Source organism: Pongo pygmaeus, chromosome 13, assembly GCF_028885625.2.
Source record: "Pongo pygmaeus isolate AG05252 chromosome 13, NHGRI_mPonPyg2-v2.0_pri, whole genome shotgun sequence".
Taxonomy (NCBI): Eukaryota; Metazoa; Chordata; class Mammalia; order Primates; family Hominidae; genus Pongo; species Pongo pygmaeus.
In genome coordinates, this window is record NC_072386.2 from 103,779,915 (window position 1) to 103,806,814 (window position 26,900).

At 42.3% G+C, this 26,900-nt stretch overlaps 2 protein-coding genes across 4 annotated transcripts; one reads left to right on the top strand and one right to left on the bottom strand.

Annotated features, from left to right (window-relative positions):
- Positions 1-951: 951 nt before the first annotated feature.
- CDC26 (cell division cycle 26) lies at positions 952-9,480 on the bottom strand. The gene is made up of 4 exons (XM_054500902.2): positions 9,343-9,480; positions 7,298-7,407; positions 6,386-6,507; positions 952-1,384 (listed from the first exon to the last, which is right to left on the bottom strand). Exons 3-4 carry the CDS (start codon positions 6,464-6,466, stop codon positions 1,208-1,210), a joined length of 258 nt encoding a protein of 85 aa, XP_054356877.1. The 5' UTR covers positions 6,467-6,507; positions 7,298-7,407; positions 9,343-9,480; the 3' UTR covers positions 952-1,207.
- Positions 9,481-9,591: 111 nt separating this feature from the next.
- Positions 9,592-26,754, top strand: PRPF4 (pre-mRNA splicing tri-snRNP complex factor PRPF4). Of its 3 annotated transcripts, none has more exons than XM_054500898.2 (14): positions 9,592-9,727; positions 10,503-10,680; positions 12,900-13,086; positions 16,559-16,646; positions 17,047-17,126; positions 17,304-17,397; positions 18,209-18,303; positions 20,122-20,180; positions 20,593-20,716; positions 22,062-22,151; positions 24,351-24,473; positions 24,585-24,692; positions 24,782-24,900; positions 25,369-26,754. In XM_054500898.2, the coding sequence occupies exons 1-14, from the start codon at positions 9,701-9,703 to the stop codon at positions 25,560-25,562; spliced, it is 1,566 nt and encodes a 521-aa protein (XP_054356873.1). In that variant the 5' UTR covers positions 9,592-9,700; the 3' UTR covers positions 25,563-26,754. The 3 variants fall into 3 exon arrangements, with proteins under 3 accessions (XP_054356873.1, XP_054356872.1, XP_054356874.1); XM_054500897.2 differs by having other exon boundaries at positions 9,605-9,727; positions 10,500-10,680; XM_054500899.2 differs by lacking the exons at positions 9,592-9,727; positions 10,503-10,680; positions 12,900-13,086; ... (1 more) ...; positions 17,047-17,126; positions 17,304-17,397 and having other exon boundaries at positions 20,083-20,180.
- The last annotated feature ends 146 nt before the right edge of the window (positions 26,755-26,900 follow it).

Consider the following 26,900-nt stretch of genomic DNA (forward strand, 5'->3'; position numbering starts at 1 on the left):
AGTTATCCGCCCACCTCAGCCTCCCAAAGTGCTGGGATTACAGGCACGAGCCACCATGCCCGGCCCTTCTTTTTTTTTTCTTTTTTTTTTAAATTTTATAGAGTCAGAGTTTCCCTGTATTGTCCAGGCTGGTCTAACTCCTGGACTCAAGCAAACCTCCTGCCTCAGCCTCCCGAAGTGCTGGGATTACAGGCATGAGCCACCACACCTGGCCCTCTCCCACTCGTATTACTCAGACTTAAACTACCCCAAAAAGGCTAAAGTCCTGCTAAGAGTCTCTGTAGAACTGATGATTCAAGAGGCTCTTATGATCACAGCTGGTGATTCCCTGTGTTGAATTAGTGAAAACAGGCCAGGCACAGTAATCCCAGCACTTTGAGAGGACTGTTTAATGCCAGGAGCTCCAGCCCAGCTTGGGCAACACAGATCCCTGTCTCTACATAAAACAATAAAAATTTAAAAAAAAAATTTTTTTTTAATGCCCAAAACAATAGGGCATGATTCAAAATTGTCCTCTGAGCTGCCTCTCTGGTTCTTTCTGGGAAAAACGCTTAGGCAAGTTGAGAAAGGAAGGAAAGTTGGAATAATGGCAAAACTGTTAGAAGCATTCCTCTTATTTCCCTCCATTGCCTGTCCTCCCAACATTATACCCAAACTAGTTACAAAGCCATTCTGTAAAGAGATCTGGTACCTACAATTTCTTCAGATTTACACAATATCACTAGAATTTAATTTCTACAAGGGCAGGGATCTTTGTTGAGTGGCACACGGTAGACACTCAATAAATACTTGTTGAATAGATGGGTTAAGTGAAAGTGGCAGGGATCAACTAGTGTCCTGTGCTTAGGGTCTTTTAATAAAGATGGAAAGAATGACGTTAATCTTGTAGCAATTATCTTTTAAAGTCTGGGGATTAACAGTACTGTTATACTTCATTAAGGATGCCTCACGTTTTTCCAAAAATATATTTATTTTTAAAAACAAAAAATCAGATCAGTTTTATAGAGTCAAATTTTCCAAAGACAAACCAGAGTTTGGATTCCAGCTTAGAGTGCAAGTGAAGCATCAGTAATCTCATGCAGAAGGATTTGTCTCTGCAGGAGGTACATTCTGCTTGACTGCAAGCACTCAATTCTCTAAATCTGGTTTGTACTTCTGCCATCATTTTATTCCATTCCAGCGCTCTGGCATGCAAGGTAATCCATCTCTAAAATTCAAGACTTCCAAATTGAGATGAACGATTATTGGGCTTGGGTTGGGGTTTATAACCAATCCGATCATTGATCATTTGTTCCCGGCTCTTGGGATCACTGCTGAGCCCAATGGCTCCTTCTCCATCACTGCCTCCTACAACTTCCACATCTTCCTTCTGTTTCTTACGGGTCTGAAAGTATAAAAGTTTTAGGATTAAGGCAACATTCTTTCAATTAGCAAATGTTTATTTAGAACACCTACCATGTACTAGGCATGGGCTAAAGGATAGAGTTAGGGTGTAAAGAACAATAAACTGAAATCCTAGGTTTGGAATACTTAGGGGCACAATGAGGATATGGTGTTAAAAGTTGTAACCCCTGATCACTTGAGGTCAGGAGTGTGAGACTAGCCTGGCAAACATGGTGAAACCCTATCTCTACTAAAAATACAAAAATTTGGTGGGGGCACGGTGGCTTACATCTGTAATCCCAGCCCTTTGGGAGGCCGAGGCGAGCGGATCACGAGGTCAGGAGATCGAGACCATCCTAGCCAACATGGTGAAACTCCATTTCTACTAAAAATACGAAAATTAGCTGGGCATGGTGGCGCATGCCTGTAATCCCAGCTACTCAGGAGGCTGAGGCAGGAGAATCGCTTGAACCAGGAAGTCGGAGGTTGCAGAGAGCCGAGATGGCGCCACTGCACTCCAGCCTGGCGACAGAGCGAGACTCTGTCTCAAAAAAAAAAAAAACAAAAGATGTAACCCCTACCCTCCAGGATGTCACAGTCTAATAGGGAAACAGGCAAACAGACGATTATAGGGTGATTAGGGCTATGACCTATGACAGAGAGAAGTCTACACTGCCAAAGAGACAAGAGGTAAGAAGTTGGGGTGTGGTGGTACAACAGGAAGCTACAACTGGAAAGATGTAAGAGCAGACAAGGGGGAGCAAAGGGCATTTCAACAAATTTATTATTCTAGAGAATAGACAGAAAAATAAATTAGTAAAGAAATAACCACCAAAAATCTATAGCCTGACTGATCCCGTGAGATTAAAAGTAACTCAAGAAGGTTTTATGCTATCTTATCAAAAAGTCTGGGTTTTGTGGCTTCATTTTGTTTTCAGATAAAAGGTTTGGCTCTTAAGTCACATGTGACTGCAGAATCCACAAAGTATGTCTTAGTTTGATCATTTTCAAAAAGAGACACTTATCCCATAACTGCCACTACCTGACTGTAAGGATAACAGATGATAACTTTCTCTAAGAGAGTGAAATGATGTTTTATCCAAAGTTACTTAATAATAATAGAAGAATGGCTCAGCTACTCAAATCACTGGAATTACCACCATTCTTCACCACTTGCTACTGAACTGTGGGCATTTAAATGCCAAGCATCAGGCTGACCGCAGTGGCTCATGCCTGTAAATCCCAGTGCTTTGGGAGGCCAAGGCAGGAGGATTGCTTGAGCCCAGGAGTGTGACACTAGCCTGGGCAACACAGTGTCACTCCATCTGTCTCTACAAATTTTTTTTTTTTCTTTAGACTGAGTCTCCGTCTGTCGCCAGGCTGGAGTGCAGTGGCGCCATCTCGGCTCACTGCAACCTCCGCCTCCTGGGTTCAAGCAATTCTCCTGCCTCAGCCTCCCAAGTAGTTGGGAATACAGGCACATGCCAGCACACCCAGCTAATTTTTGTACTTTTAGTAGAGACAGGGTTTCAGCGTGTTAGCTAGGATGGTCTCAATCTCTTGACCTCGTGATCCGCCTGCCTTGGCCTCCCAAGGTGCTGGGATTTACAGGCATGAGCCACCGCACCCAGCCCACAAAAAAATTTAAAAATTAGCCAGGCATGGTGGCGCATGCCTGTATTCCCAGTTATTCAGGGGACCTGATGTGGTAGGATCACCTGAGCCTAGCAGGTCAAGGCTGCAGTGAGCTGTGATCATGCCACTGTACTCCAGCCAGGGTGACAGAGCAAGACCCTCTCTCAAAAATAAAAATAAAAAAATAAAATAAATGCCAACACTCACAAAGTATTACAGGGAATAAAATAAGGTATTGCCTTTTATGTGGCAAATGACCTTCCTGATTACTAGTAAGTGATGTTAGAAAGTTCTACCTAAATACCTTTATGAAAACAAGTTCGAAAAGGCAAACGACTCTATCATTCTGAGAATATCCAAGTGGAATGAAATCACTTAAAAGGCTTCCCACTTTGAGCAACTGCTGTTTCAGAAGCTAGAGTCACAGTAGTATAATCAAACTCATGTTGGTAATAAATGAAACAGGCCAGTTTTCTACTGGTTTCACTTTAGTTTAGGGCATGACTGTCCCTGCTTCCTAAGTTACTCTAAAACAAGGCAAAACCCACTAGATAACTGCCTTTAGTGGAAAGACTAACTCAATTGTGAGCTGGCTGTAGAGTCAAAGTTCAGCATGCTAGCATTTTATGAGATTCGTTACAACTGAAGTTTAAGCCATACTTTAAAGCTCATCCTTAATAATATATGAGTTTTTAGAAAGCAAAAATTACGATACTTAGAGAACACTAAAGTCTCTTGGGATGAAGCAGGGGGAAAGAAATCTAAGTTATTAGTCTTCATATGAAGCATATACAATACATAATAAAGCTGTTGGTGAATACATGCAAAATGTACTGTCCTCTGCCATATAGTACAAGTACCTGCTAGGACAGCAAATGAAAATAGACTTGCATTGAGCCCTCCTTTGGACCTGGTATTGCAGGGATCAGATGCAGAGAGAAATATACTAATCCCTGACTTCAAGGAGCTCATGGCCCAGTGAGGGAAAACAAAAGCAAACAGACAATTACAACAGAGAGTGACAGTGCCTATGAGAGAGGTTAGCACAGGAGGATAAGGTTGAGCCTAACCCAGCTGGGGGCTGGAAGGAGTAAGAGTTAGCCTGGCAAAGAAAAAGAAAGGGCTTTTCTGGCAAAGGGAACACTGTGTATAGGCATTGAGATTAAAGATAACCCAGCAGTGAAAGTGGAGAGATAAGCAAGGACCAGCTCACAAAGGACCTCATATGCCATGCTAGGGAATTTGGAATTTATTCTGTAGACCACTGAAGAATTTAAGTCTTATTAATGGACATCTAATACTGTGTAGCAAGGCCACACTTAAAAATACATATGGAGCCCCTACTATGAACTAGATGGTAGGAACTCAATGGTGAAGCAAACAGACATGATTTCTGCAATCAACATTCCTAATGTAAATGATTTTAAAATAAATTGTAAATTACAATAAATGCTATGAAAAAAATATGGTGCTTTGTGAGAGCCTGCAGAGATGGAGGCAGCATGGATGGGAATGACACATGTAACTTGGATATGGTCAAAAGTGGCCTCTTAAGTTGAAGAGTTGACATTTAAACGAAGACTGGAAGAAAGGGAGCACTCCAGGCAGGGGGAAATAATATGTGGAAAGTCTATGGAAGTGATAAACAGTTTGGCATGTTCAAGGAAATGAAAGGGAGCCAGTGTGGCTAGGGTATAGAGGGCAAGGCAAAGAATGGCACAAAATCAATCTGGAGAGACACTAGAACATACAAAATCTTGTAGGCCATGGTGAAGAATTCAGATTTTGTTATAAGTGCAGGAAACTACTGAGGAGTTTTAAACAGGAATGACAGGATTTGAAAATTTTTGAAGATCATTCTTGATACTGGATGCAGAATGCACTGAAAGAGACAAAAATGGAAGTAGAAGACCAGTTAGGATGCTACTACAATTATACAGGGAAAGATGGTTACTTAGCGCAGGACTGTAACAGTGGAGATGAAAAGGTATGGGTGGATTCTAGACATATTCTGAAGGTAGAACCAAAGGGTTTACAGACAGATCAAATATAAAGCATAAGAGAAAGGGAGGACTCAGGAATGACTGCTAGGTTTCTGGCCTGAGGAACTGAATTGATACTGAAATGGGAAACACTGGGGAAGAATGGAAGGGATGACTGGTTCAAGGGAGAAATCAAGAGTTTTTCTCTTTTCTTTTTTTAACATGTTAAGTGTAGTAGGCTGAAAAATGGCCCCCAAAGCTAGCAGGTCCTAATCCTGGAACCTATAAATGCCTTATATGGGAAAAGGGCCTTTGCAGGTGTGACTAAATTAAGGATCTTGAGATGGGGGGATTATCCTGGGTTAGTCAGGTAGGCCCTAAACACAATCACACATATCATTATAAGAAGGAGGCAGAGGAAGTTTTCACAGACAGAAAAGAAGACAATATGACTCTGAAGGCAGAGACTGGGGTGATACAGTCATGAGTCAAGGAATGCTAGGAGCCACCAGAAGCTAGAAGAGCCAAGGAATGGATTCTTCCCTAGATCCTCCATAGGGAATGTGGCCCTCCTGACACCTTGATTTCAGCCCAGCAATACTAATTTTTGGCCTATAAAACTGTGAAAGAATAAATTTCTGTTGTCTTAAGCCACGAAGTTTGTGGTACTTTGTTACAGCAGCCACAGGAGGCATACATGAAGTTTGAGATGCCTGTAAAGCATCCAAACAGAGATTTCAAATAAGCTGTTGGTTTTAAGAGTCTGAAGTTCAGAAGTTAAAGTTATTGTGTATGTATGTGTGTGTATATACATATTTATGTATGACAGAGAGTCTCACTGTTGCCCAGTGTGGAGTACAGTGGAGCCATCATAGCACACTGTAACCTCAAACTCCTGGGCTCAAGCAATCCTCCTGCCTCCGCCTCCTGAGTAGCTCAGGCATGCGCCACCCTGCCCAACATAGAGACAAGGTCTCACTATGTTGCCCAGGCTGGTCTCAAACTCCTGGCCAGAAAATGCTGGCATTACAGATGTAAGCCACTGTGCCCACACAAGAATTATTATCTTAAATATCCCTTAAGCTTTGAAAGTTGTATTCATGGCTGGGCGCAGTGGCTCACGCGTGTAATCTCAGCACTTTGGGAGGCTGAGGTGGATGGATCACTTGAGGTCAGGAGTTGAGACTAGCCTGGCCCCAACGTGGCAAAACCCCGTCTCTACTAAAAATAAAAAAATGAGCCGGGCGTGCTGGCATGAACCTGTGGTCCCAGCTATGCGGGAGGCTGAGGCAAAGGTTGCAGTGAGCCAAGATCATGCCACTGTACTCCAGCCTGTGTGACAGAGCGAGACTCCATCTCAAAAAAACACAAAGTTGTATTCATACCTCCAGGTCCTTTCGAATGTTCTCAAACTCTTCAATGTCATCAAGCTTTAGCTCTAGGCGTGTTGGTTTTCGTCTCAGCATACTGAAGTCAACACTAAGGGCCAAACCCAGTGAACTATTAGCTGTTAAAAATGAAAGAGAGGAGGAAAATCTGAAGGTGATAAAGTCTCAGATACAAAACATAAGATCAATTTGCAAGTATGTACACTAAAGTGAACGGAAATATTAAAAATTTATTTGAATTCACACATAGACTTCTAAAGTCTTTTTTTTTTTTTTTTTTTTTTTTAAGAAATAGGATCTTGCTCTTTGCCCAGGCTGGAGTGCAGTGGCATGACCTTAGCTCACTACAGCCTCAACTTCCTGGGCTCAAGCAATCTTACTGCCTCAGCCTCCAGAGTAGCTGGGACTACAGGCATACACCGCCATACCTGGCTAATTTTTGTGTTTTTTGTAGAAATGGGATCTCTCTCTGATGCCCAGGCTGGTCTCAAACTCTTGGGCTCAAGTGTTCCTCCCTCCTCATTTTCCCAAAGTGCTGGCATTATAGGCAAGAGCTACTGTACCCAGCCAACTTCTAAAGTCTTTAAGTATGTGATTATTACATTTTTGTTACATTATGGAGATCTACAGCTCTGTAAAATCAAAAACTCTTTCTGTAAGAATTTAAAATAGCAAACTGCCTATAAGAGAAATTCTAGGTAACCATCACTTTAATCTCATGTTCCAGTCACATTCAAAGAAATACTCTAGCTAAAAGAATAAACTATCACATCTTATCTTAGTATAGTTAGAGGAGAAAGTGGACAAACCAGTGAATTTAATCTACTCTACATGAGAATTGTCAGAGATTTGTGATCACTCCTGAATGCTAAAATCAGTTTTCTAAATCTCAGGAAAACTCCAACTCACCAATTCACAGGATTATCCTCAGCGTCCAAACAGATCTTAAATGTGTACGTCATTCATTAAACAAACACTTCTTGTGTTCCAGCTACAGAGTTAAAAGGTACAGTCATAATCTGTGGGGAAAACAAAGAGAAAACTGTGATATTGTGTAACGAGAACCCTGATGAGGATACTGGCACTGGCATCACACAGGCACCTAATCCAGTCTGGGCTGAGTGTGGGGTGGACAAGGATGTCAGGCAAGCCTTCCTGGAGAAAATGATGTCTTAGTTGACTTCTGAAGGGCAGGCAGAGAGAAGAGTGCACAAGGTGGCTCAAGTACAGCTTTGGTAACATAGCAAGACCCTGTGTCTACAAAAAAGTAAAAAAAATAGCTGGGCTGGTAGTGTGTACCTGTAGTCCTAGCTACTCAGGAGGCTGAGGTGGAAGGATCACTTTGAGCCCAGGAGTTTGAGGTTGCCACAGTGAGCCATGACCTCACCATGAGACCCCAACTCAAAAAAAAAAAAAAAAAGAGGCTCAAGAGAGCATTCCACAGCCTGAAATCCCAAGGTAATACTATGTTAACAAAAACCATTTTGCTTTGTTTTGTTTTTGAGAAAACACAACCCCCCCAATTGAGTTTAATATCTGTTGATGGCATCATTTGTATATTCTCCACAGCATCCCCTAGAGTGTATCTATAAAAACAGTCAGTAAATGTTTGTTGAATAAAAGGTGAGATCATTCTTGAGCACCGTGCTGTTTTTCCATTCCCATTCTTTACATTCTTATTTTAACACAAAAACCCTGTGAAGCTGACAAAATGATTCCTATTTCACACATAAAGAAGTCATCGAAGCAAGCTGTTCAGTTTGGTTAATAATTTTAGCCTCCTATAAAAATTATAAAGGTCAACATGATAAGCATTAAGTGAAAATGATGGAAGTGAAAACTCCTTGAAAGTATGTACAGATACAAATTATTACACGTATCTAGGATGAAACTAAGGACTGTGAAGTATACAAAGGAAGAAATAGTTCCTTCTCCCATGAAGCTTAGGATACTACAGGTGATATTATCAACACAAAACACTGGCACATTACATTTCAAATTGCTTTGTACTAAATCAGGCATTATCTTCTACCAGATTCCAATGCAGACAAATGGTAGAGAAAGCCAAAGTTCCAAAGAGGGAAAGAGAGGGATAGGGATACCTAAAAGAGGGAAAAAAAATCTATACATTTTACCTTTTCTGCAAACTGCAAAAAACTGGCCACTAGGGAGCAGTATAGAGTAACAGTTAAAAGTGTTGGCTGTAGAGGTTAAAGGGCACAGGTTTTAATCCCACTACACCACTGATCTTGAACAATTCGTTTCATTTCTCACTAGACCTTAGTTCCCTCATCTGTATCCTACTCTGCTGTTGTAGGACGTGAATAACGTAATGCAGAGTAAGCTCTTGGAATGTTATTTGGCACTTAATACCTGTTCAATAAATAACATCTATTATTGCTGTAAATGTTCTAGGGGGTTGGATGAGGATCTGGCCAGCTAGGGATACGTCAATATTTTGAGGATCTCCCACCGCCCACGTGGGGATAAAAACCTTATCCTGTTCGTCTCTAATGCCCCAGCATCCAGCAGAGCAGAGAGACGTACAGAGTTACCTGACACCTTCCTATCCATCATCTTACTCTCAATCTGATACAAAGACCGGGCTGAAGACAAATCAACAAAATCAGGCCGAAGCTCCTCCGCCGGGTCTTTATTTGACTTTGGCACTAGCGGGCTCTTCTAGGTTAATCTCTCGCCGCAGCCCAAATCCACCGCCGAGCCACTAAGCTCAGAGGGGGACCCTGGGAAGACTTCCGGACCATGGAGAACAGTCCTCGTCCCCTAGCTCCAGGCCTGTACCTCGGATCCCAGGCAAGGGTTTCTATGGTAACATGGTCCTCGGCTCCAAGAAGACGTAAACACCCCCGTAGGCCCGGGGGGCACAGCGGACCCCGGAAGCCCTTGACTCGCTCCAGAGTTCAGCCCCGAGCCGCGCGAGTCGACTCACCTACCTCTTTTCAAGCCGGCCTAGCCCCTTCCCGGAACCTCGGCTCCCCCCACGAAACTACTGCTAAGCCAACTGGACTACACTTCCCAGACTGCTTGGAGCCTCTCTCCGCAGAACCTCGTGTTCCGCGAGCTTTTCTTGGAGGTTCTAGGAGGGATGCTCCTCAATGCCACGACGCCATTTCCTACTACGACTTCCATCATGCTCCGCGCCGCTCCGGGGGCGGTGACCCCTCTTGGCCCACGTCCTGTCTGTGACGCAGTTCCTGTCAGTGACGCACTTCCCCTCTGCTGGGCGCGCAGTGGACGGTCTGAAAGGGAGTGCTCGGATTTCGCTGGGGCCTCGCGGCTCCAGAGCCCAGCATGGCTTCCTCGCGAGCCTCCACCACGGTACGGAGCCCGGGAACTCAGCTCACTCTGGCAGGGAGCGCTAAGGGGGAAGGGGATCTCTGCGGGAAGGGGCCGTTAAGGAGCGGGAGAAGGTGGTGGAGGGCTGAGGAGGAAGGCTGCGGGACTCAGTGGTGTCCTACACAGCGGACCACCGTTTTCCTGATCCCTAAGCGCTTTCGTGGACTGTAGCTTATTTGCATCTCTCCCACTACAGCCCCAAAGGGCAAGCATCTCTTTCGACTCATCCAGTGACGGTGCTCTGAAATAGGGAAGTGTCTTGGCCCAAGGTTTATGCCTTTGGCAGATCTCAGAATTTTAATGAGACCTACTAACTCCTACTACCTCACGTCTAGGAACGTTTGAAATGTATACACTTGTGATGTTGTAACTTGTTATCCTTAGCACCGCGTTGGTTATTTCATCTATCCTTAGTATTTCCCCAGTGATGAGCAGTAATCCTGGAAGCATAAAACACGAGATTGAACACTTCCAACGGAATGAAGTAAACATTCCAGAGCAAACCTTTCATAGGAAAATACCCGAGAGAACCTCACTAGTTTTATTAATCCCGTCAACCAAAGTGAGGGACTGAAACACCCTCCCCCAACCCTCACCTCCTCAAATCAATGAAGAACGTCTTAATTAGTGTCCAATTTGTCCTTTCGATTACGGAGGAAATAGGACTGTGAAACTCAGGGTGAGCTTCATTCTCTGGTGAAGTCCGGTAAATTGCCAAGATTAAACCGTAGTTTAATCCAGATCTTTGATTTAGCAGGCAACCAAAACTAAAGCACCCGATGACTTAGTTGCTCCGGTCGTGAAGAAACCACATATCTATTATGGAAGTTTGGAAGAGAAGGAGAGGGAGCGTCTGGCCAAAGGAGAGTCTGGGATTTTGGGGAAAGAAGGACTTAAAGCAGGAATCGAAGCTGGAAATATTAATATAACCTCTGGTAAGATGCAAATTGTGAGCCCGTCTTTATTTACCTCTTTGTGTAATGAATACCTTTCTAAACTTAAATATCACCAGTTTTATAATGTCAAAAAATTTCCTTTTTTTTTTTTTAGACAGTCTCGCTCTGTCGCCAGGCTGGAGTGCAGTGGCGCGATCTTGGCTCACTGCAACCTCTGCCTCCCGGGTTCAAGCAGTTCTGCTTCAGCCTCCCGAGTAGCTGGGATTACAGGCGCACACCACCACGCCCGGCTAATTTTTGTATATTTAGTAGATACGGGGTTTCACCATGTTGGTCTGGCTGGTCTCAAACTCCCGACCTTGTGATCCGCCCACCTCGTCCTCCTAAAGTGCTGGGATTACAGGCGTGAGCCACTGCGCCCGGCAGAATTTGAGTTCTTAAACTTGCAGCTATAAGGCTGTATTTTGCCTACCCCCTTATAATCATGCAGAGAGCCTTTTTCTTACAATCTGTTATATAGTTTTTCTTCTATGAGTGAGCAGTCTTATCAAAAATTCAGTGTACATTTGGATTCAGATTGATTCCATTTGTCTTCTGGAGATCTAACATAGTTCTGGCATTGGTTTGCAGCTAGAGTGGTTCATGATATTCTCCCTTTTGAAGTTTTGCAATTATTTTTTACCCAAAGTGAAATCTTTTTTTTTTTTTTTTTTTGTGACAGGGTCTCACTCTCTTGCCCAGGCTGGAATGCAGTGGCGTAACCTTGGCTTACTGCAACTTCTGCCTTTTGTGTTCAAGTGATTCTCCTGCCTCAGCCTCCCGATTAGCTGAGATTACAGGTGCCCGCCACCACACCCAGCTAATTTTTGTATTTTTAGTAGAGACTGGGTTTCACCATGTTGCCCAGGCTGGTCTCCAACTCCTGACCTCAAATGATCCACCCACCTCGGCCTCACAAAGTGCTGGGATTACAGGCATGAGCCATTGCACCTGACTGAGCTATCTTTTTTTATTATAAAAGTAATAGTGACCAAGCCTGATGGCTCACACCTGTAATCCCAGCAGTTTGGGAGGCTGAGAAGCAGGAGTCTGGCTTGAGTCCAGGAATCCAAGACCAGCCTGGGCAAATAGTGACACCCCATCTCTACAAAAAGTAGAAAATTAGCCGGGCATGGTGACACGTGCCTGTATTCCCAGCTAATTGGGGTTCTGAGGTGGGAGTTCAAGGCTGCAGTGAGTCATGACTGTGCCGCTGCACTCCAGCCTGAACAACAGAGCAAGACCCTGTCTCAAAAAAAAAAAGTTATTTTTCTTTTAAAAGATCAAACAATGTATAAATGTGTGAAGTAGAAAATTCTGTATTTTTTAAATTAATTGATTGTATATCTTTCTGAGAATTTTAATACAGCTATAAAAATATGTAATTTTTTCCATAAATGAAAACATGATACGTAAATTGTTGTATAACCCCCATTTTTCATTTATATACCATTGAGGATATCTTTCCATATCAGTAATGAGAGGTCTACTATATTTTTTAAATAAAATTATGCATATTTGTCCTAAGAAATTCAGACAATACCAAAGGGCATAAAATGAAGACTGCTCTGCAGTAGGGACATCTGTCAGGTTTCTCATTGATTCTCCCACACATTTTCTAAACACATGCACTGTAGCCTAGTGACTTTTTAAACTTTTTATACTGTTTTTAAACATAATGTCACCACTGTACCTCATTTTTTATCACTTGTATTTTGGTGTGGGTTTCAAAACTATTGCTAGATTATCCAGAAATCCTTATAGTTGTGGAACTCTCATTTTCATGGTAATTATTTACAGTTTACTTGTTAATGGTTTGTTAAGTATCTCTATACTGGGTCTCCTTTAGAGAATAAATAGCTCTGGCCATTGTTACAATAATGTTTCTGTTACATCTTCTGGATAGACAGCCTAGTTAACTCATTTGCAAAAGATGTTCTGTATTCTTACTTGCTGGTCTCAGCCAAAGTGTGTGTTTATATAGGCGTAAAGTTAATAAATGAAACAAGAGGTGGCTTGAACCATTTTCTTGCCTTTTGAAGCTGTGTCATTTAGGTTTATGTGTTTGGCATAATTTAATATACTGAAAAACAGTAAACTATAAAATGTGTAATAGACAGTTACTTTTCCCTCAGGGCATACACAGACTGCAATTACTAGAAATTATTTCTGTCTATTTGAAGAAGATCTGCTGATGTTGCCTGTTTTCTTTTTAATAGGAGAAGTGTTTGAAATTGAAGAGCATATCAGTGAGCGACAGGCAGAAGTATTGGCTGAGTTTGAGAGAAGGAAGCGAGCCCGGCAGATCAATGTTTCCACAGATGACTCAGAGGTCAAAGCTTGCCTTAGAGCCTTGGGGGAACCCATCACACTTTTTGGAGAGGGTCCTGCTGAAAGAAGAGAAAGGTTGCCTTTCTAAATATTTACTTTTTTTCTTTATTATAATCACAGGGTTCTACTCCAAATTTTGGTTGATCATTTAGTTGAACTTTAATAGAACATCTCAAATCATGTTAACAATATCTTACTGTGTTTATATGAGTTAGCCCATAATCTGTCTTAGGCCAATTTTTACTCCACTATTAATTTTTCTTTTTTTTGTGTTTTTGTTTTTGTTTTGTTTTGTGTTTTGAGACGGAGTCTTGCTCTGTCACCCAGGCTTGAGTGCAATGTCGTGATCTCAGCTCACTGCAGCCTCCGCCTCCCAAGTTCAAGCGATTTTCCTGCCTCAGCCTCCCAAGTGGCTGGGATTACAGGCACCTGCCACCACAATTTTTTTTTTTTTTTTTTTTGTATTTTTAGTTATTTTTCATATTTTTGTATTTTTAGTAGAGACAGGGTTTCACCATGTTGGCCAGGTTAGTCTTGAAGTTCTAACCTCAAATGATTTACCCACCTTGGCCTCCCAAAGTGCTAGGATTACAAGCGTGAGCCTTCATGCCTGGCCCGTTTTTCTTTATAGACTGGGAAGAAGGTGCTAATGTGCTCCCTTGCCTCCCCTCCCCAGTGCGAGTTTTGAATTGGATAAACATTTGTTGTTGGGCTTTGAAAATAGAGACATCAAATGCATTCCATATCAATGACATAAAAAAATGATAAATGTTTTTTGGATTTTATTGAAGAGGGTTACCATCCTCGGATAATGCCCTCTTGTTATTTGCAGGTTGCGAAGTCTTTTAGTTGTGGTCTAGTCACACACAATTATGAGGAGCCCCTCTGGTCTCTCTGTCCACTGTCTCATCTCCCCTTCATCATCCAGCTAGTTGGAAAGGTCTTTTCTATTACTCCCTTGAGGTCCTTACCCTTATTTACTCTTCAGCCTGCTGCAAACTGACCAACCCCTACCACATTAAAATTGCTCTTTATTAAGATCACCAATCCACCTTTACTAAGAATAGCCCTAGTATACTGCCAGCCACTCCCTCCTTGAAATACTCCCTCCTTGAACTACTCCCTTTCCTTCATTCTCCTAAGACCAAATCCTCTTGGTTTTCCTCTTCTCTCACTAGCTAATTCTTCTCACTTACCTTCTAAACCTCTTTTTCTCTGCCTGCCCTTTACAGGCTGCCTTTTCCTCTACTTGCCCTTGGTGATCAGCTCTACTCCCACGGCATCATTCACTGTGTGTTCTGATGATTCCCAAATCTTTCATTGCAGCTCAGGTATCCCACAGGTACTTCAAACTTGAGACATCTGAATTGAAATATTTCCCCACCTCTCTCCTGTACTCATACAATTCTTAGTTGAAAATCTGCCTAGCCTCCTTTATAATCCATTAGCAAAATCTAGTCTGTTCTACTTGCGAGATACAACTCCAGCTATCTTCTTTGCTCTATCTTTACTGCTTTCAAATCTGCACTGTTGTGATAGCCCCAAACATGTTGTGTTAATTGCTTGCTTAAAATCCTAGATTGTCTTCTCATACTTGGAGTAAAAAACTCTTACTGTGGTCTGTAAGGCCTTCAGCCTTACCCATATCACCCTTCCTCAATTTACTAGAATAGCCACATTGTTCCTTATGGAATATGCTAGTTCTTTTTATGTCTTTCCACATAATTGGTCTATTTTTATTCTTCTGTCTTGGCTTGTAGAGGCTTTCTTTCTTCCTTTTTTTTTCTTTGAGACGGAGTCTCGCTCTGTCACCCAGGCTGGAGTGCAATGGTGCAATCTCGGCTTACTGCAACCTCCACTTCCCAGGTACAAGCCATTCTCCTGCCTCAGCCTCCCAAGTAGCTGGGACTACAGGCACGTGCCACCATGCCTGGCTTATTTTTGTGTTTTTAGTAGAGATGGGGTTTCAACACGTTGGCCAGGCTGGTCTCAAACTCCTCAAGTGGTCAGCCTGCCTGGGCCTCCCAAAGTGCTGGGATTACAGACGTGAGCCACCGCGCCCGGTCTTTCTTCTTCATTTTTTATTTACCTGGATCCCTGTCAGACTTCTTATTCTTTTGTTTCAGCATAGATGCCACCTATTCAAAGAAGCCTTTCGTAACACCTAACCCCTCCGTTCTCTGTCATAGTATGTACTTTTATTAGCCTTTTCAAAGGGTATACTTTTTTATTATTGTTTAGTTTGTTTTTTCCACCAGCAAAGTCTATCTTATTCATTATTATGTTCCTTAAAGGAATCCTTTGAGTCACTACTGCTACTATCTGAATTTCAGTCCACCGTTGTGACTCAGAGCATCACTACAACAGTACTGTCTGATTTCCCTGCCATTATTCTTCCCTTTTAATCCATTCTTCGTACTGTTTCAGGGATCTTTCTTACCTGTAAATCCTCCTGAGCGCGGCATTAGCAATTCTTTGTGACCTGGCTCCTCCTTGCATTTGCAGCCCTATTCTTCACCAGTCCTCTTCTATGTTCCACGCTCCAGCCATATTGAATTATTTGTGACTGCAAGCTCAACATGTTTTTCTTACCTCCAGGCCTTATTTGTTTAACCCTCTGCCTGACATTTTCTCATTCTTGACCCCCTTGACCTGATTAATTGAGGACTCAATTTACATATTACCTTTTTTTTAATGAAGCCTTCCCTGATCCTCTAAGCTTAGTTAGATGCCCGTTACAAAGTCCCCTCTAGCACTCTGTGCTTACTGCTATAGTGATAGGTAATATAATGAATTATAGTTTGCCAGTACTCTCTGTTGTTTCCCCAGGACTAAGCTACTTGAAATCAAGAACTGATTCTTAGTCATCACTGTATAGTTAGCACCTGAGTCAGTATCCAGTACATTGTGGCACTGAGTGAAAGTTGGCAGTCTTCACAGACCAAGTGGTAGCAGCGTAGGGGCTCATTGACTCTAAACTGTATAGAGTAATTGCTTATAGTTGAATTTTGGGAATTTCCAAATAGAGAAGACTGAGTGGGAGAAACCACACTGGGAGTTTAGCCATCCCTTTTTGACTCTTAAAGAAGGTTCCTGGAGGGCCGGGCATAGTGGCTCATGCCCGTAATCCCAGCATTTTGGGAGGCTGAGGCAGGAGGATCACTTGAGCCCATAAGTTCAAGACTTGCCTGGGCAACATAGCAAGCCCTTCTCTCTACAGAAAAATTTAAAAATTAGCCAGTTGTAGCAGCATACCTGTAGTCCCAGCCACTCGGGAGGCTGGGGTGGGAGGATCGCTTGAGCCCAGGAGGTTGAGGCTGCAGTGACCCATGATCATGCCACTGCACTCCATCTTGGGCAACAAGACCTCATCTCTTAAAAAGAAAAAAAAAAGGTTGCTAGGTGATTTGAACAGTGAGAGAATAGTAAAGGCTTGCTCCCATCTTAGGGGAGCTTTAATAACAGTGTTTAAAACTGTGTTAAAGTGTACTTTAAAAACAGTCTTATCTCAACCAGGTTTAAATTCTGATTTTTTTTTTTTTAACAGGTTAAGAAATATCCTCTCAGTCGTCGGTACTGATGCCTTGAAAAAGACCAAAAAGGATGATGAGAAGTCTAAGAAGTCCAAAGAAGAGGTAGAACATGTTTTTAACTTCACAGTATAAACATGAAGGAAATGAGGGGATAGGTCTCTCGTTTTCTGCTTTCAATGTTTTGCTTTGCTAAGATGTTGGGGGGAAATGTCTTTGAAGGCTCTACCATTCAAGAATAGTTGCTGGCAGTAGTTTTGGTTCCTTTGTAAGTATGAATGGAGCTAAGTGAGTTTTCCAGTCAGGAAAGAATCATAGCATTCCTGGCATAACCATCTAATTACATATCATAGAAAAAAAATACAGTAGAAAGTCCTGTGCCTGATTTCATCCTATTACCGAACGAATTCACCTTCCTTCTGGGCAGTTAAAATGGAGAAATGACAGTTATAAGAGGAGTAGAATGCTTCAGACTTGACCTTTCTGCTCTTAATTTGTCTTTCAGTATCAGCAAACCTGGTATCATGAAGGACCAAATAGCTTGAAGGTGGCAAGACTATGGATTGCTAATTATTCATTGCCCAGGTAAAGAGAGCCTCCAGTAGAAAAAAGAAGCATATTTTTTGTGTGTGTTTCCTCTCAGGAACTGAGTGCTTGATAATGACTGTGGTTGTTAAATGAAATTGAGGGGTAGAGTAGAGATACATGTGGGTCCTTGTTTACAACCCTGTTGCTCCTGGTGATGGTGTTTCTGTGTCACAGGGCAATGAAACGCTTGGAAGAGGCCCGACTCCATAAGGAGATTCCTGAGACAACAAGGACCTCCCAGATGCAAGAGCTGCACAAGTCTCTCCGGGTAAGATGCTCCCAGCGATTGTCCCACATCTTAAAGGTTCTTCATGTTTATTTGATTTTTCTACTTTGGCCCACCTCTGGGAAGGTAGAGGCAACTAGAGTGATTCCTCCCTGCTTGAGTTGAGCTGCTGTTACATGGAAGGACCATCAGTTAACGTGGCAGGAGCTTACTGTGCTTTGTACTCAGCAGAGGCCTATGGTTCTATTCTTTATTTCTCCCCGTTAATATGTCAAAGTTTCTCTGGGGTTTTCTGTTTATATTTAGCTGACTCAGAAGTTGTGATACTAAGACTGTAGAAAACAGTTGAGCACAGTGGCTCAGTCCCGTAATCCCAGCATTTTGGGAGGCAGAGGCAGGCGGATCACTTGAGCCTCAGGAGTTTGAGACCAGCCTGGTCAACGTGGCGAAACCCTGTCTCTACTAAAAATACAAAAATTTGCCAGGTGTGGTGGCATGCGCCTGTAATCCCAGGTACTTGGGAGGCTGAGAAGGGAGGATTGCTTGAACCCGGGAGGCAGAGTTTGCAGTGAGCCAAGATCACGCCACTACACTCCACCCTGGGCAACACAGCAAGACTCTGTCTCAAAAAAAAAAAAAAAAAAAGACTATAGAAAACAGCATGCTGGAGTTTCATATAACTTCATTTATCAATGTATGTGTCTTCTAACAGCAGCAACAAAACCATAGAAGAATCTTGGGATGGGTTAAAACTGAAAAGCTGCTTTATTGTTCTTTTTATGGTGGAAAAGCAAAGGAACTCTTAGATTAACCTATTAATGATCACCGTGTGTGTGTTTTTTTTCTTTTTAAGTCTTTGAATAATTTTTGCAGTCAGATTGGGGATGATCGGCCTATCTCCTACTGTCACTTTAGTCCCAATTCCAAGATGCTGGCCACAGCTTGTTGGTAAGTTCCATTTTACAATGACATTTTTTCCTAAATGGGGAACAGGCTCAGGAAAAAAATTAGCATTTGTGTTAGACGTCTATTTCTACGTCCTCTTTCTCTGCTTCTCATGATCACACTAAACTACAGATGTCAGTCAGTGCTCTACCTGTTGTATAATACAATGTAGCCTTGCTTTAGCCGTTCTCACTTTTCACCAGTGACCCCAGAGATCCATTACACAAAGCACTCTGTCACATTCTTGACACTAGTGTTTTGGAACAGGTCCTATAGTGAGTTTATAGACCAACTAGTATCCATAACTCAGTCTGGCTTTTCTTTTCCAGTTATGTGACCTTGCTAAGACACTTAATTTCTGTAAGCTTCAGTGTCCTTATCTGTAAAGTGGGATGAGGTAGTGTTTGTAAAGCATTTTGCCTTGACAGTGCCCGGTATGTAGTAAGGACTCATTAAACGTTAATTATTGGTTTATCTTTGTTTTATTTTCTTATTCATATGTGGATATGCAGAAAACTCAGGATGTGGTAACTTTGTTGTTTTGTTTGAGTTTGGTTGTGTTTTTCTGTGTGACGTGGCTATCTAATGAGAAAGGAAACTTAGATTGAATACACAGGAGCTACTTGACTAGGCCAACCTTGAGATGGGTTCAGGAGAAAGCCAAGGGTCTGCACAAATGAGTCCACCTCTCCAAGCCTCATTACCTTCATTATAAAGTTTGATCATTCCTGCCGTACCTGCTTCACAGGTCTGTTAGATCATCCGAGATAATAGATATAAAAGTAATTTGTTGAAAAATTTCCAAAATAAGAAGTCTCTAAAAAGTTTAAGGCCAGCCAGGCACATGGTGGCTCACACTTGTAATCGCAGCACTTTGGAAGGCCACAGCAGGAGGATCACTTGAGGCCAGGAGTTTGAGACCAGCCTGGGCAGCATAGTGAGACCCTGTCTCTACAAAATCTTTTTTTTTTTTTTTTTTTTTTTTTTGAGACTGAGTGTCACACTTTCGCCCAGGCTGGAGTGTAGTGGCGCGATCTCGGCTCACTGCAAGCTCCGCCTCCTGGGTTCACGCCATTCTCCTGCCTCAGCCTCCCAAGTAGCTGGGACTACAGGCGCCCGCCACCATGCCCAGCTAATTTTTTGTATTTTTAGTAGAGACAGGGTTTCACCATGTTAGCCAGCATGGGCTCGATCTCCTGACCTTGTGATCTGCCCACCTTGGCCTCCCAAAGTGCTGGGATTACAGGCGTGAGCCACAGCACCTGGCCCAAAAAATTTTTTAAAATTTACTTAATTTTTTAAAACGTTAGCCAGGTGTGGTGGCATGCGCCTGTTAGTCCCAGCTACTCAGGAGGCTGGGTGATAGAATTGCTTGAGCCTGGGAGGTTGAGGCTGCAGTGAACTGTGATCACCCTACTGCACTCCAGCCTAGGTGACAGAGTGACACTCTTTCTCAAAAAAAAATTTAAATACTTTGTAATCAGCAAAATACTATTCATATTTAAGGATGGTATCACTATTAATATTAGTATTGTTGGATAGTTTAATTTGCCCCACCTTCCCTCACAAGTGGATCCAAAAGTTAAGGAGAATGGCTACTGGTGTAGTGTTAATTATAGTCCAATAAAAGCCTCTGGTTGCGTGCGGGCTGGAGGTAGCTTTTTCTTCTATAACCCTTCCAACTAAAAGGCTTTTATTTTTCTGTCAGCCATTGTAAAGTTTATTGGGGGTGAGAAGAGATTGTCCTTTAGTAATATTACCAAGATACCTTTTCCTTCCCAGACCAACCCTGGCTGAGATGCTTTCCTTTGTATTTGATAGGAGTGGGCTTTGTAAGCTCTGGTCTGTTCCTGATTGCAACCTTCTTCACACTCTTCGAGGTAAGTTAGAGTCTTATCCAAATCTCAGTCTTTTTCCCAGTGTGAACTCAGTTAAGCCTTAAACTCTACTTGACACTCAGACCCCATACACAGCATTAATCCTTGATTTGATTTGACTTAGTTTTCTCTGGCTGCAAGACTGGACTATCACAACTTCCTACACATCCACTTTTCTCTCATGTCCAGTCACACTCTGGCATTTTATAATCTCTAAACCAAAAACCACAATGGGTTTTTTTGTGTTTTGCTTTTTTAAAAATGTAATTCAAATATTAGCTTAAATTAAAATAGTTCATGTTTTAATAGTTGAATAGTCACTTGAATACTCTATATGTCCACATGTTCCCTAGTATATAACATGGGTTATAAAGAGGCAGGAACCTTTTAACTTGCATCTCTTACACTCCTTTAGGGCATAACACAAATGTAGGAGCAATTGTATTCCATCCCAAATCTACTGTCTCCTTGGACCAAAAAGATGTCAACCTGGCCTCTTGTGCGGCTGATGGCTCTGTGAAGCTTTGGAGTCTCGACAGGTGAATATCACTGTTCTGTGGCCCACACTGCCATCACTAAAGTAGATGTTTGATTGGTTGGTCCCCAGGACCTCAGTAAAAATCTGGCATTTAGGCCATGCGCAGTGGCTCACACCTTAAGGCTGAGGCAGGAGAATTGCTTAAACCCAGGAGGTGGAGGTTGTGGTGAGCTGAGATTGCACCACTGCACTCCCACTTGGGTGACAGAGCAAGACTCCGTCTTGAAAGAAAAAAAAAAAAAATCTGGCATTTAACCCCCAAGATGGTTTAAGAGTCAAGGTAACTTAGTGTGAAAATGAAGTAAGTGGAAGATTTCATTCTTAGGCCTGTTCTTACTAAAGGAGTTATGTCCGTTTTTTCTTATCTGTTAACTTTGGATCTTGATTTTTGCCTATAGCCTAGTGACCACTATTTCCTAGCTCCATTTGTTCCAGAAAGATCCAGCCTACCTCCTACATGATAGATTAACAATGAACTTAAGATAATATTCTTGGCAGTTCATTGGTTCTTAGCAGACAGCCACAGAGGAGAGGAAAGTGAGGTTCTGTCTAGCAGTATTACCAGGGAGACGTCTCCTCCCAATAGCATAAATACATTACCTAGAATGTATTTTCCAACTACAACAGTTTTTAGAAATGTGTTTATATGATTGTTTTCCAAAAAAAAACTTTGGAAGCATCCTGTTGGCCAAAAGGCATCTGAAATTAATTGTTTAGTTTTCTTTCTTTGGGAAAACACACGAAGGTTTTTACCTGAGAATTTTTATGAGAGCTAATTAGTGTCTTCACTCCTCACCAGACAGGGTCTCACTTATGAGCACAGCAAGTTTTAATTGGCTTTGGTAATACTTAGCAGTATTTATTCCCCTCGGGCTTTGGCTTGTTCTGTGTATGCACATTGACAAAGTTCCCTTTTTAATTGTGCTCCTTAGAGTCCATGTTTATTTCCTTTTGCTGATGTTCAGATCTTTTGGTGGTTGCTGGGTAGCAGAATTTAATGGCCACCAAAAGGAGACTAAGCCTCATCTCTATTTAGGAGTTCCTTTTTCATTTGGATCTTGGAACAGGCCTAAATTTGAAAAAGGTTTATCTGTAATCCACTTGTACCAAAACTGTGTGATTTCTGTGTCCTTATATGTCTTCCAAAGCATATTTTCTTTCTAGAATCCAGGTACCTCCTTTGGTGCAGAATGACTATTTTGCTTATTGGGCCAAAGTATTTTACAAGTGTAGTTACAATTTAGCCTCTCGTGTTGTACAGAATGAGTATATCTGCACAAAAGGTAAGCAGTTTTGTGAACATTTATATGTCTATAAAATTGTTTATATGTTTGGTTCCTTTCCAGTGATGAACCAGTGGCAGATATTGAAGGCCATACAGTGCGTGTGGCCCGGGTAATGTGGCATCCATCAGGACGTTTCCTGGGCACCACCTGGTGAGCCATCCTGTTATTGTTTTATCCATGTAGGCCTGTGGCATCTTCTTAACCCTTTATGGCTATCTGCCAGGTAAATTTTTAGAGCAGAGATCTTCAGGTAGGATTTTCTTGCGCTGCAGGGAATTGGAATCAGAGGAGAATGTTTAATATAGTGAGGGCTAAGTATATTTGCCTTTTTTTTTTTTTTTGAGGTGGAGTCTCACTCTGTCACCCAGGCTGGAGTGCAGTGGCGCGATCTCGGCTCACTGCAGCCTCCGTCTCCCGGGTTCAAGTAATTCTCCTGCCTTGACCTCCTGAGTAGCTGGGACTACGGGCGCGTGCCACCATGCCCAGCTAATTTTTTTATTTTTAGTAGAGACAGGGTTTCACCATGTTGGCCAGGCTGGTCTTAAACTCCTGACCTCAAGTGATCTTCCCGCCTCAGCCTCCCAAAGTGCTGGGATTATAGATATCAGGTAATGCGCCCAGCCATATTTGCCTTTAAATTACAATTAATCTGAAATTTCAGAGTTACAAATTACCAGAAAACAAGGATTTTCACTCTTGTCCAATGCTACAGGTATATAAGTTTCCCTTCCTGGTTCTGTAAGTTCAGGGAGGCTAGAATCTGTTAGAGAACTTTTCCATTAAGTTATAATTTACATACAATGGAATGGATTTATTTTAGGTGTACAGTGCTGTCAGTCTTTACAAATGCATACCATTCCTGTGACCCACAGCCCTGTCAATATAGAGAACAGTCCATCACCCCAGAAAGGCCCCTCATGCCCTTTTCCAGCCAACTCCCCCTTCTAAAGCAACTACTGATCTGACTTCTGTCACCATAAATTAATTATGTCTATTCATACTGTGAATTCATTTGTGGCAGGCTTCTTTCACTCAGCATAACATTGTTAAGAGTCATTCATGTTGTTGCATGTATCAGTAATTCCTTTTTATTGCTGGGGGTTATTCATTTTTATGACTGTGCCATAGTTTATCCATTCTCCTGTTGATGGACACTTGGGCTGTTTCCAGGTCTGGTCCAGTCAGAATGAAGCTGCTATAAATATTCTTGTACCAGGCTTTTTGTGGACATGAGTACAATTGCTGGGTCACAGGGTAGAGGTATTAGATGTATATTTAACTTTTTTAAACTCCTCACCAGTTTTCCAAAATGGTTACACCATTTTACATTCCTGGAGTTCTGGTTACTTCACATCCCTGTTAACATTTGGTGTTGTCAGTCTTACAATTTTGCCCAGTCTAGCAGGTGTGTAGTGATCTCCCATGATTTTCATCCTTATTACCCTGATTGCTATTGCTCTTGAGTGCTCTGTCATATGCTTTGCCTGGTTTTTTTAATTGAGTTTGTCTCTTTTGTCTTTATTTCCATGTGCATAGTCAGTTATACCACCTTGTATTGAAGAGACTTTCCTTTCTCTGTTGGAATTGTTTCAGTATCCTTGTTGAAAAACATCTGATCATATATGTGTGGTTATTTCTGTACTTCCTATTCTCTTCCATTGATCTATTTGTGTATGAGTGATTTTTGTATCCCCAGCATCCAATTTAGGGCCTAGTAAATGTATAAATGCTTGATGAATGAAAGAATATAACAGTGGAGGAAGAAAGAAGGCAACAGTCTTTGCTGGGCCATTCTTGGGGAATCCTGTTATTAAAATAGCCACTAGGTTGGGCATGGTGGCTCACACCTATAATCCCAGCACTTTGGGAGGCCAAGGTGGGTGGGTCACCTGAGCTCAGGAGTTCGAGACCAGCCTGGCCAACATAGTGAAACCCCATCTCTACAAAAAATACAAAAATTAGCCAGGCATGGTGGCGCACAGTTGTAGTCCCAGCTACTCAGAAGGCTGAGGCAGGAGAATGGCTTGAACCCGGGAGGTGGAGGTTGCAGTGAGCCAAGATTGCGCCACTGTGCTCCAGCCTGGGCAACAGAGTGAGACTCTGTCTCAAAAAAAAAAAAAAAAAGCCCTAGAGGTTTACAGCAATTCCATGGTTTTCAGCTAGCACCTAAGGCAGATAAGCTTAGTTGTTGAGTCATTGTTTATGTCAGAAAGGAGCTTCCTGTTAATATGGTTATATGAATAGTTTCAGAAGCATTAATAACTTAAGTTATAATGACTTATAATACCTTATGTGTTGTAGAAACTGAATAAATACCAGCTGGGTGATGTTAGTGTGATTTGGTTTTAGCTATGACCGTTCATGGCGCTTATGGGATTTGGAGGCTCAAGAGGAGATCCTGCATCAGGAAGGCCACAGCATGGGTGTGTATGACATTGCCTTCCATCAAGATGGCTCTTTGGCTGGCACTGGGTAAGACTTCTCCCATGTAGCCAGGGGCAGTTCAGTACTCTCACCTCTTATGTATACCTGCTTCCACAGAGAACTGGATTCAAAGTGTTCATTTATAACTTATTTTATCAGGGGACTGGATGCATTTGGTCGAGTTTGGGACCTACGCACAGGACGTTGTATCATGTTCTTAGAAGGCCACCTGAAAGAAATCTATGGAATAAATTTCTCCCCCAATGGGTAAAATAAACACACTGAATGAGGGGCGAAAAAGGTTCTGGGTCAGCAAGTACTCTATTTCTAACTTCAGTACTGCATCCAATCCATAGCTATCACATTGCAACCGGCAGTGGTGACAACACCTGCAAAGTGTGGGACCTTCGACAGCGGCGTTGCGTCTACACCATCCCTGCTCATCAGAACTTAGTGACTGGCGTCAAGTTTGAGCGTAAGCTTTCCTCCTATTTTAGGTCTAAATGACACAGACAAACAGTATTGTGTTCCCGTGGAATGCAGGCCAGGCTTTAGCTTAACTGAGAAGTAAAACAGGAGAGAATTTGACCTACTGGTAAAGGAGCAAATTATAATTTCCTTCCCCCTGCCATACCCTTAGATCTGTGGGAAAGCATGCTTCTCGTTGCAGGAAGTAAAGCAGACTTTCATGAGTGCTTTGCTTCATTCTTTCCTCCATGGATGCTCTGAGCACTGAATCCTTAATATTATTCTGAATAGATTCTCGGTCAGGGAATGAGCCAAAAGACCTTACTGTTATTTGTTCCCTTAAGTCTGTAGAAACAAGTTTTTTCAAAAATAGTATGTTTTTTAAAAATAGTATGTTTTTGCAGACTTTTGTGCTTTTGTCTTCTCTTTTGAATACTTGAATTCCTCAAGCAGTTCCCCTTCTCTTCTCCTGTAGCTATCCATGGGAACTTCTTGCTTACTGGTGCCTATGATAACACAGCCAAGATCTGGACGCACCCAGGCTGGTCCCCGCTGAAGACTCTGGCTGGCCACGAAGGCAAAGTGATGGGCCTAGATATTTCTTCCGATGGGCAGCTCATAGCCACTTGCTCATATGACAGGACCTTCAAGCTGTGGATGGCTGAATAGATGACAATGGAAAAAGGACTTGAACCTCAAGCTCTCTCTTAGGAGCTGTTTTCCTCAAAAGAGAAGAATTGAAGTGTTTAGTTCTATCATGTTTTCTGCCAATTACCATGCATAGACCCTCAGTAGAATTGGATTTCCATGTCAGCCCCCACTCCAGGAAGGTAGCCCAATCCCTAGGTGATGGGGAACCCCTCTCATGGTTGAAAATTTATTACCTTTTTACGCCCTGCCACAAACTGTGTAGACATTGTTTTTATTAATCTTTTGTTTGGCTGGGCGTGGTGGCTCACGCCTGTAATCCTAGCACTTTGGGAGGCCGAGGTGGGTAGATCGCTTGAGCTCAGGAGTTCAAGACTAGCCTGGGCAACATGGCAAATGCTGTCTCTACAAAAAATACTAAAATTAGCCGGTCGTGGTGGCTTGTGCCTGTGATTCCGGCTACTTGGGAGGCTGAGGTGGGAGGGATTGCTTAAGCCTGGGAGGCGGAGGTTGCAGTGAGCCGAGATTGCGCCATTGCGCTCTAGCCTGTGTGACAGAGCAAGACCCTGTCTCAAAAAAAAAAATTTGTTCGAATGCCTTATAGCCTTCCTCACAGCACCCACAATTGTGACTGACTCTGCATTTTTAATTCTTGAAACTTGGCTTTCCATAACATGGTACATGCTTCAGGACTACATGTGACCCAGAGAGCAAGGTGGCTGAACTATAGTCTGGAAGTCCTTAGGTAAAGAGGCACATCTCACCACTGATTGGTTAAACCATGCATCATAGCGAGCACTTTTCCTTTCCCTGGAGAATGGGATGTGAAGCAGTAGACCACAGCCACGCCGATGGTTATACAGTGAAGAAGACTTCACCTCTTCCTATTGAGTTTGCTTGGAATGCTGACAGCATCAGGCAACTCTGAACTGAACATTTGCTTTGTCAGAAAGTATCTTTTATTTTACTTTGAAGTTTGGCAACCTTCATGTTACCCCAAAGCAAAACCATTGTGTCAGGAGTCAAACAAATGTTTAGAAAGCAAACATGATGTCTCTATTGTACAACCTCCTTTCTGTTGGCTATTTAAAGGATGTACTTCGTGTATTAAAGGGTACTTTATGTTGAAGTAACTGGAAAAAACCCCTAATGGGTATTCCTAAACCTTTTCTTTATTCCACATTTGCTACAGTAAAATCCTGTTACAAAACTACCCTATAAAGAATTATTTTCTATAGTTAAGCATTTTCTGAATCCTAGCCATTGGTCCATAGAGGTCTCCTTTTTTTGGTTTGGGATATAATGGATGATCTCAAATATGGATCACTGATTTATGTCTCCTTAGCACCTTGTTAACAA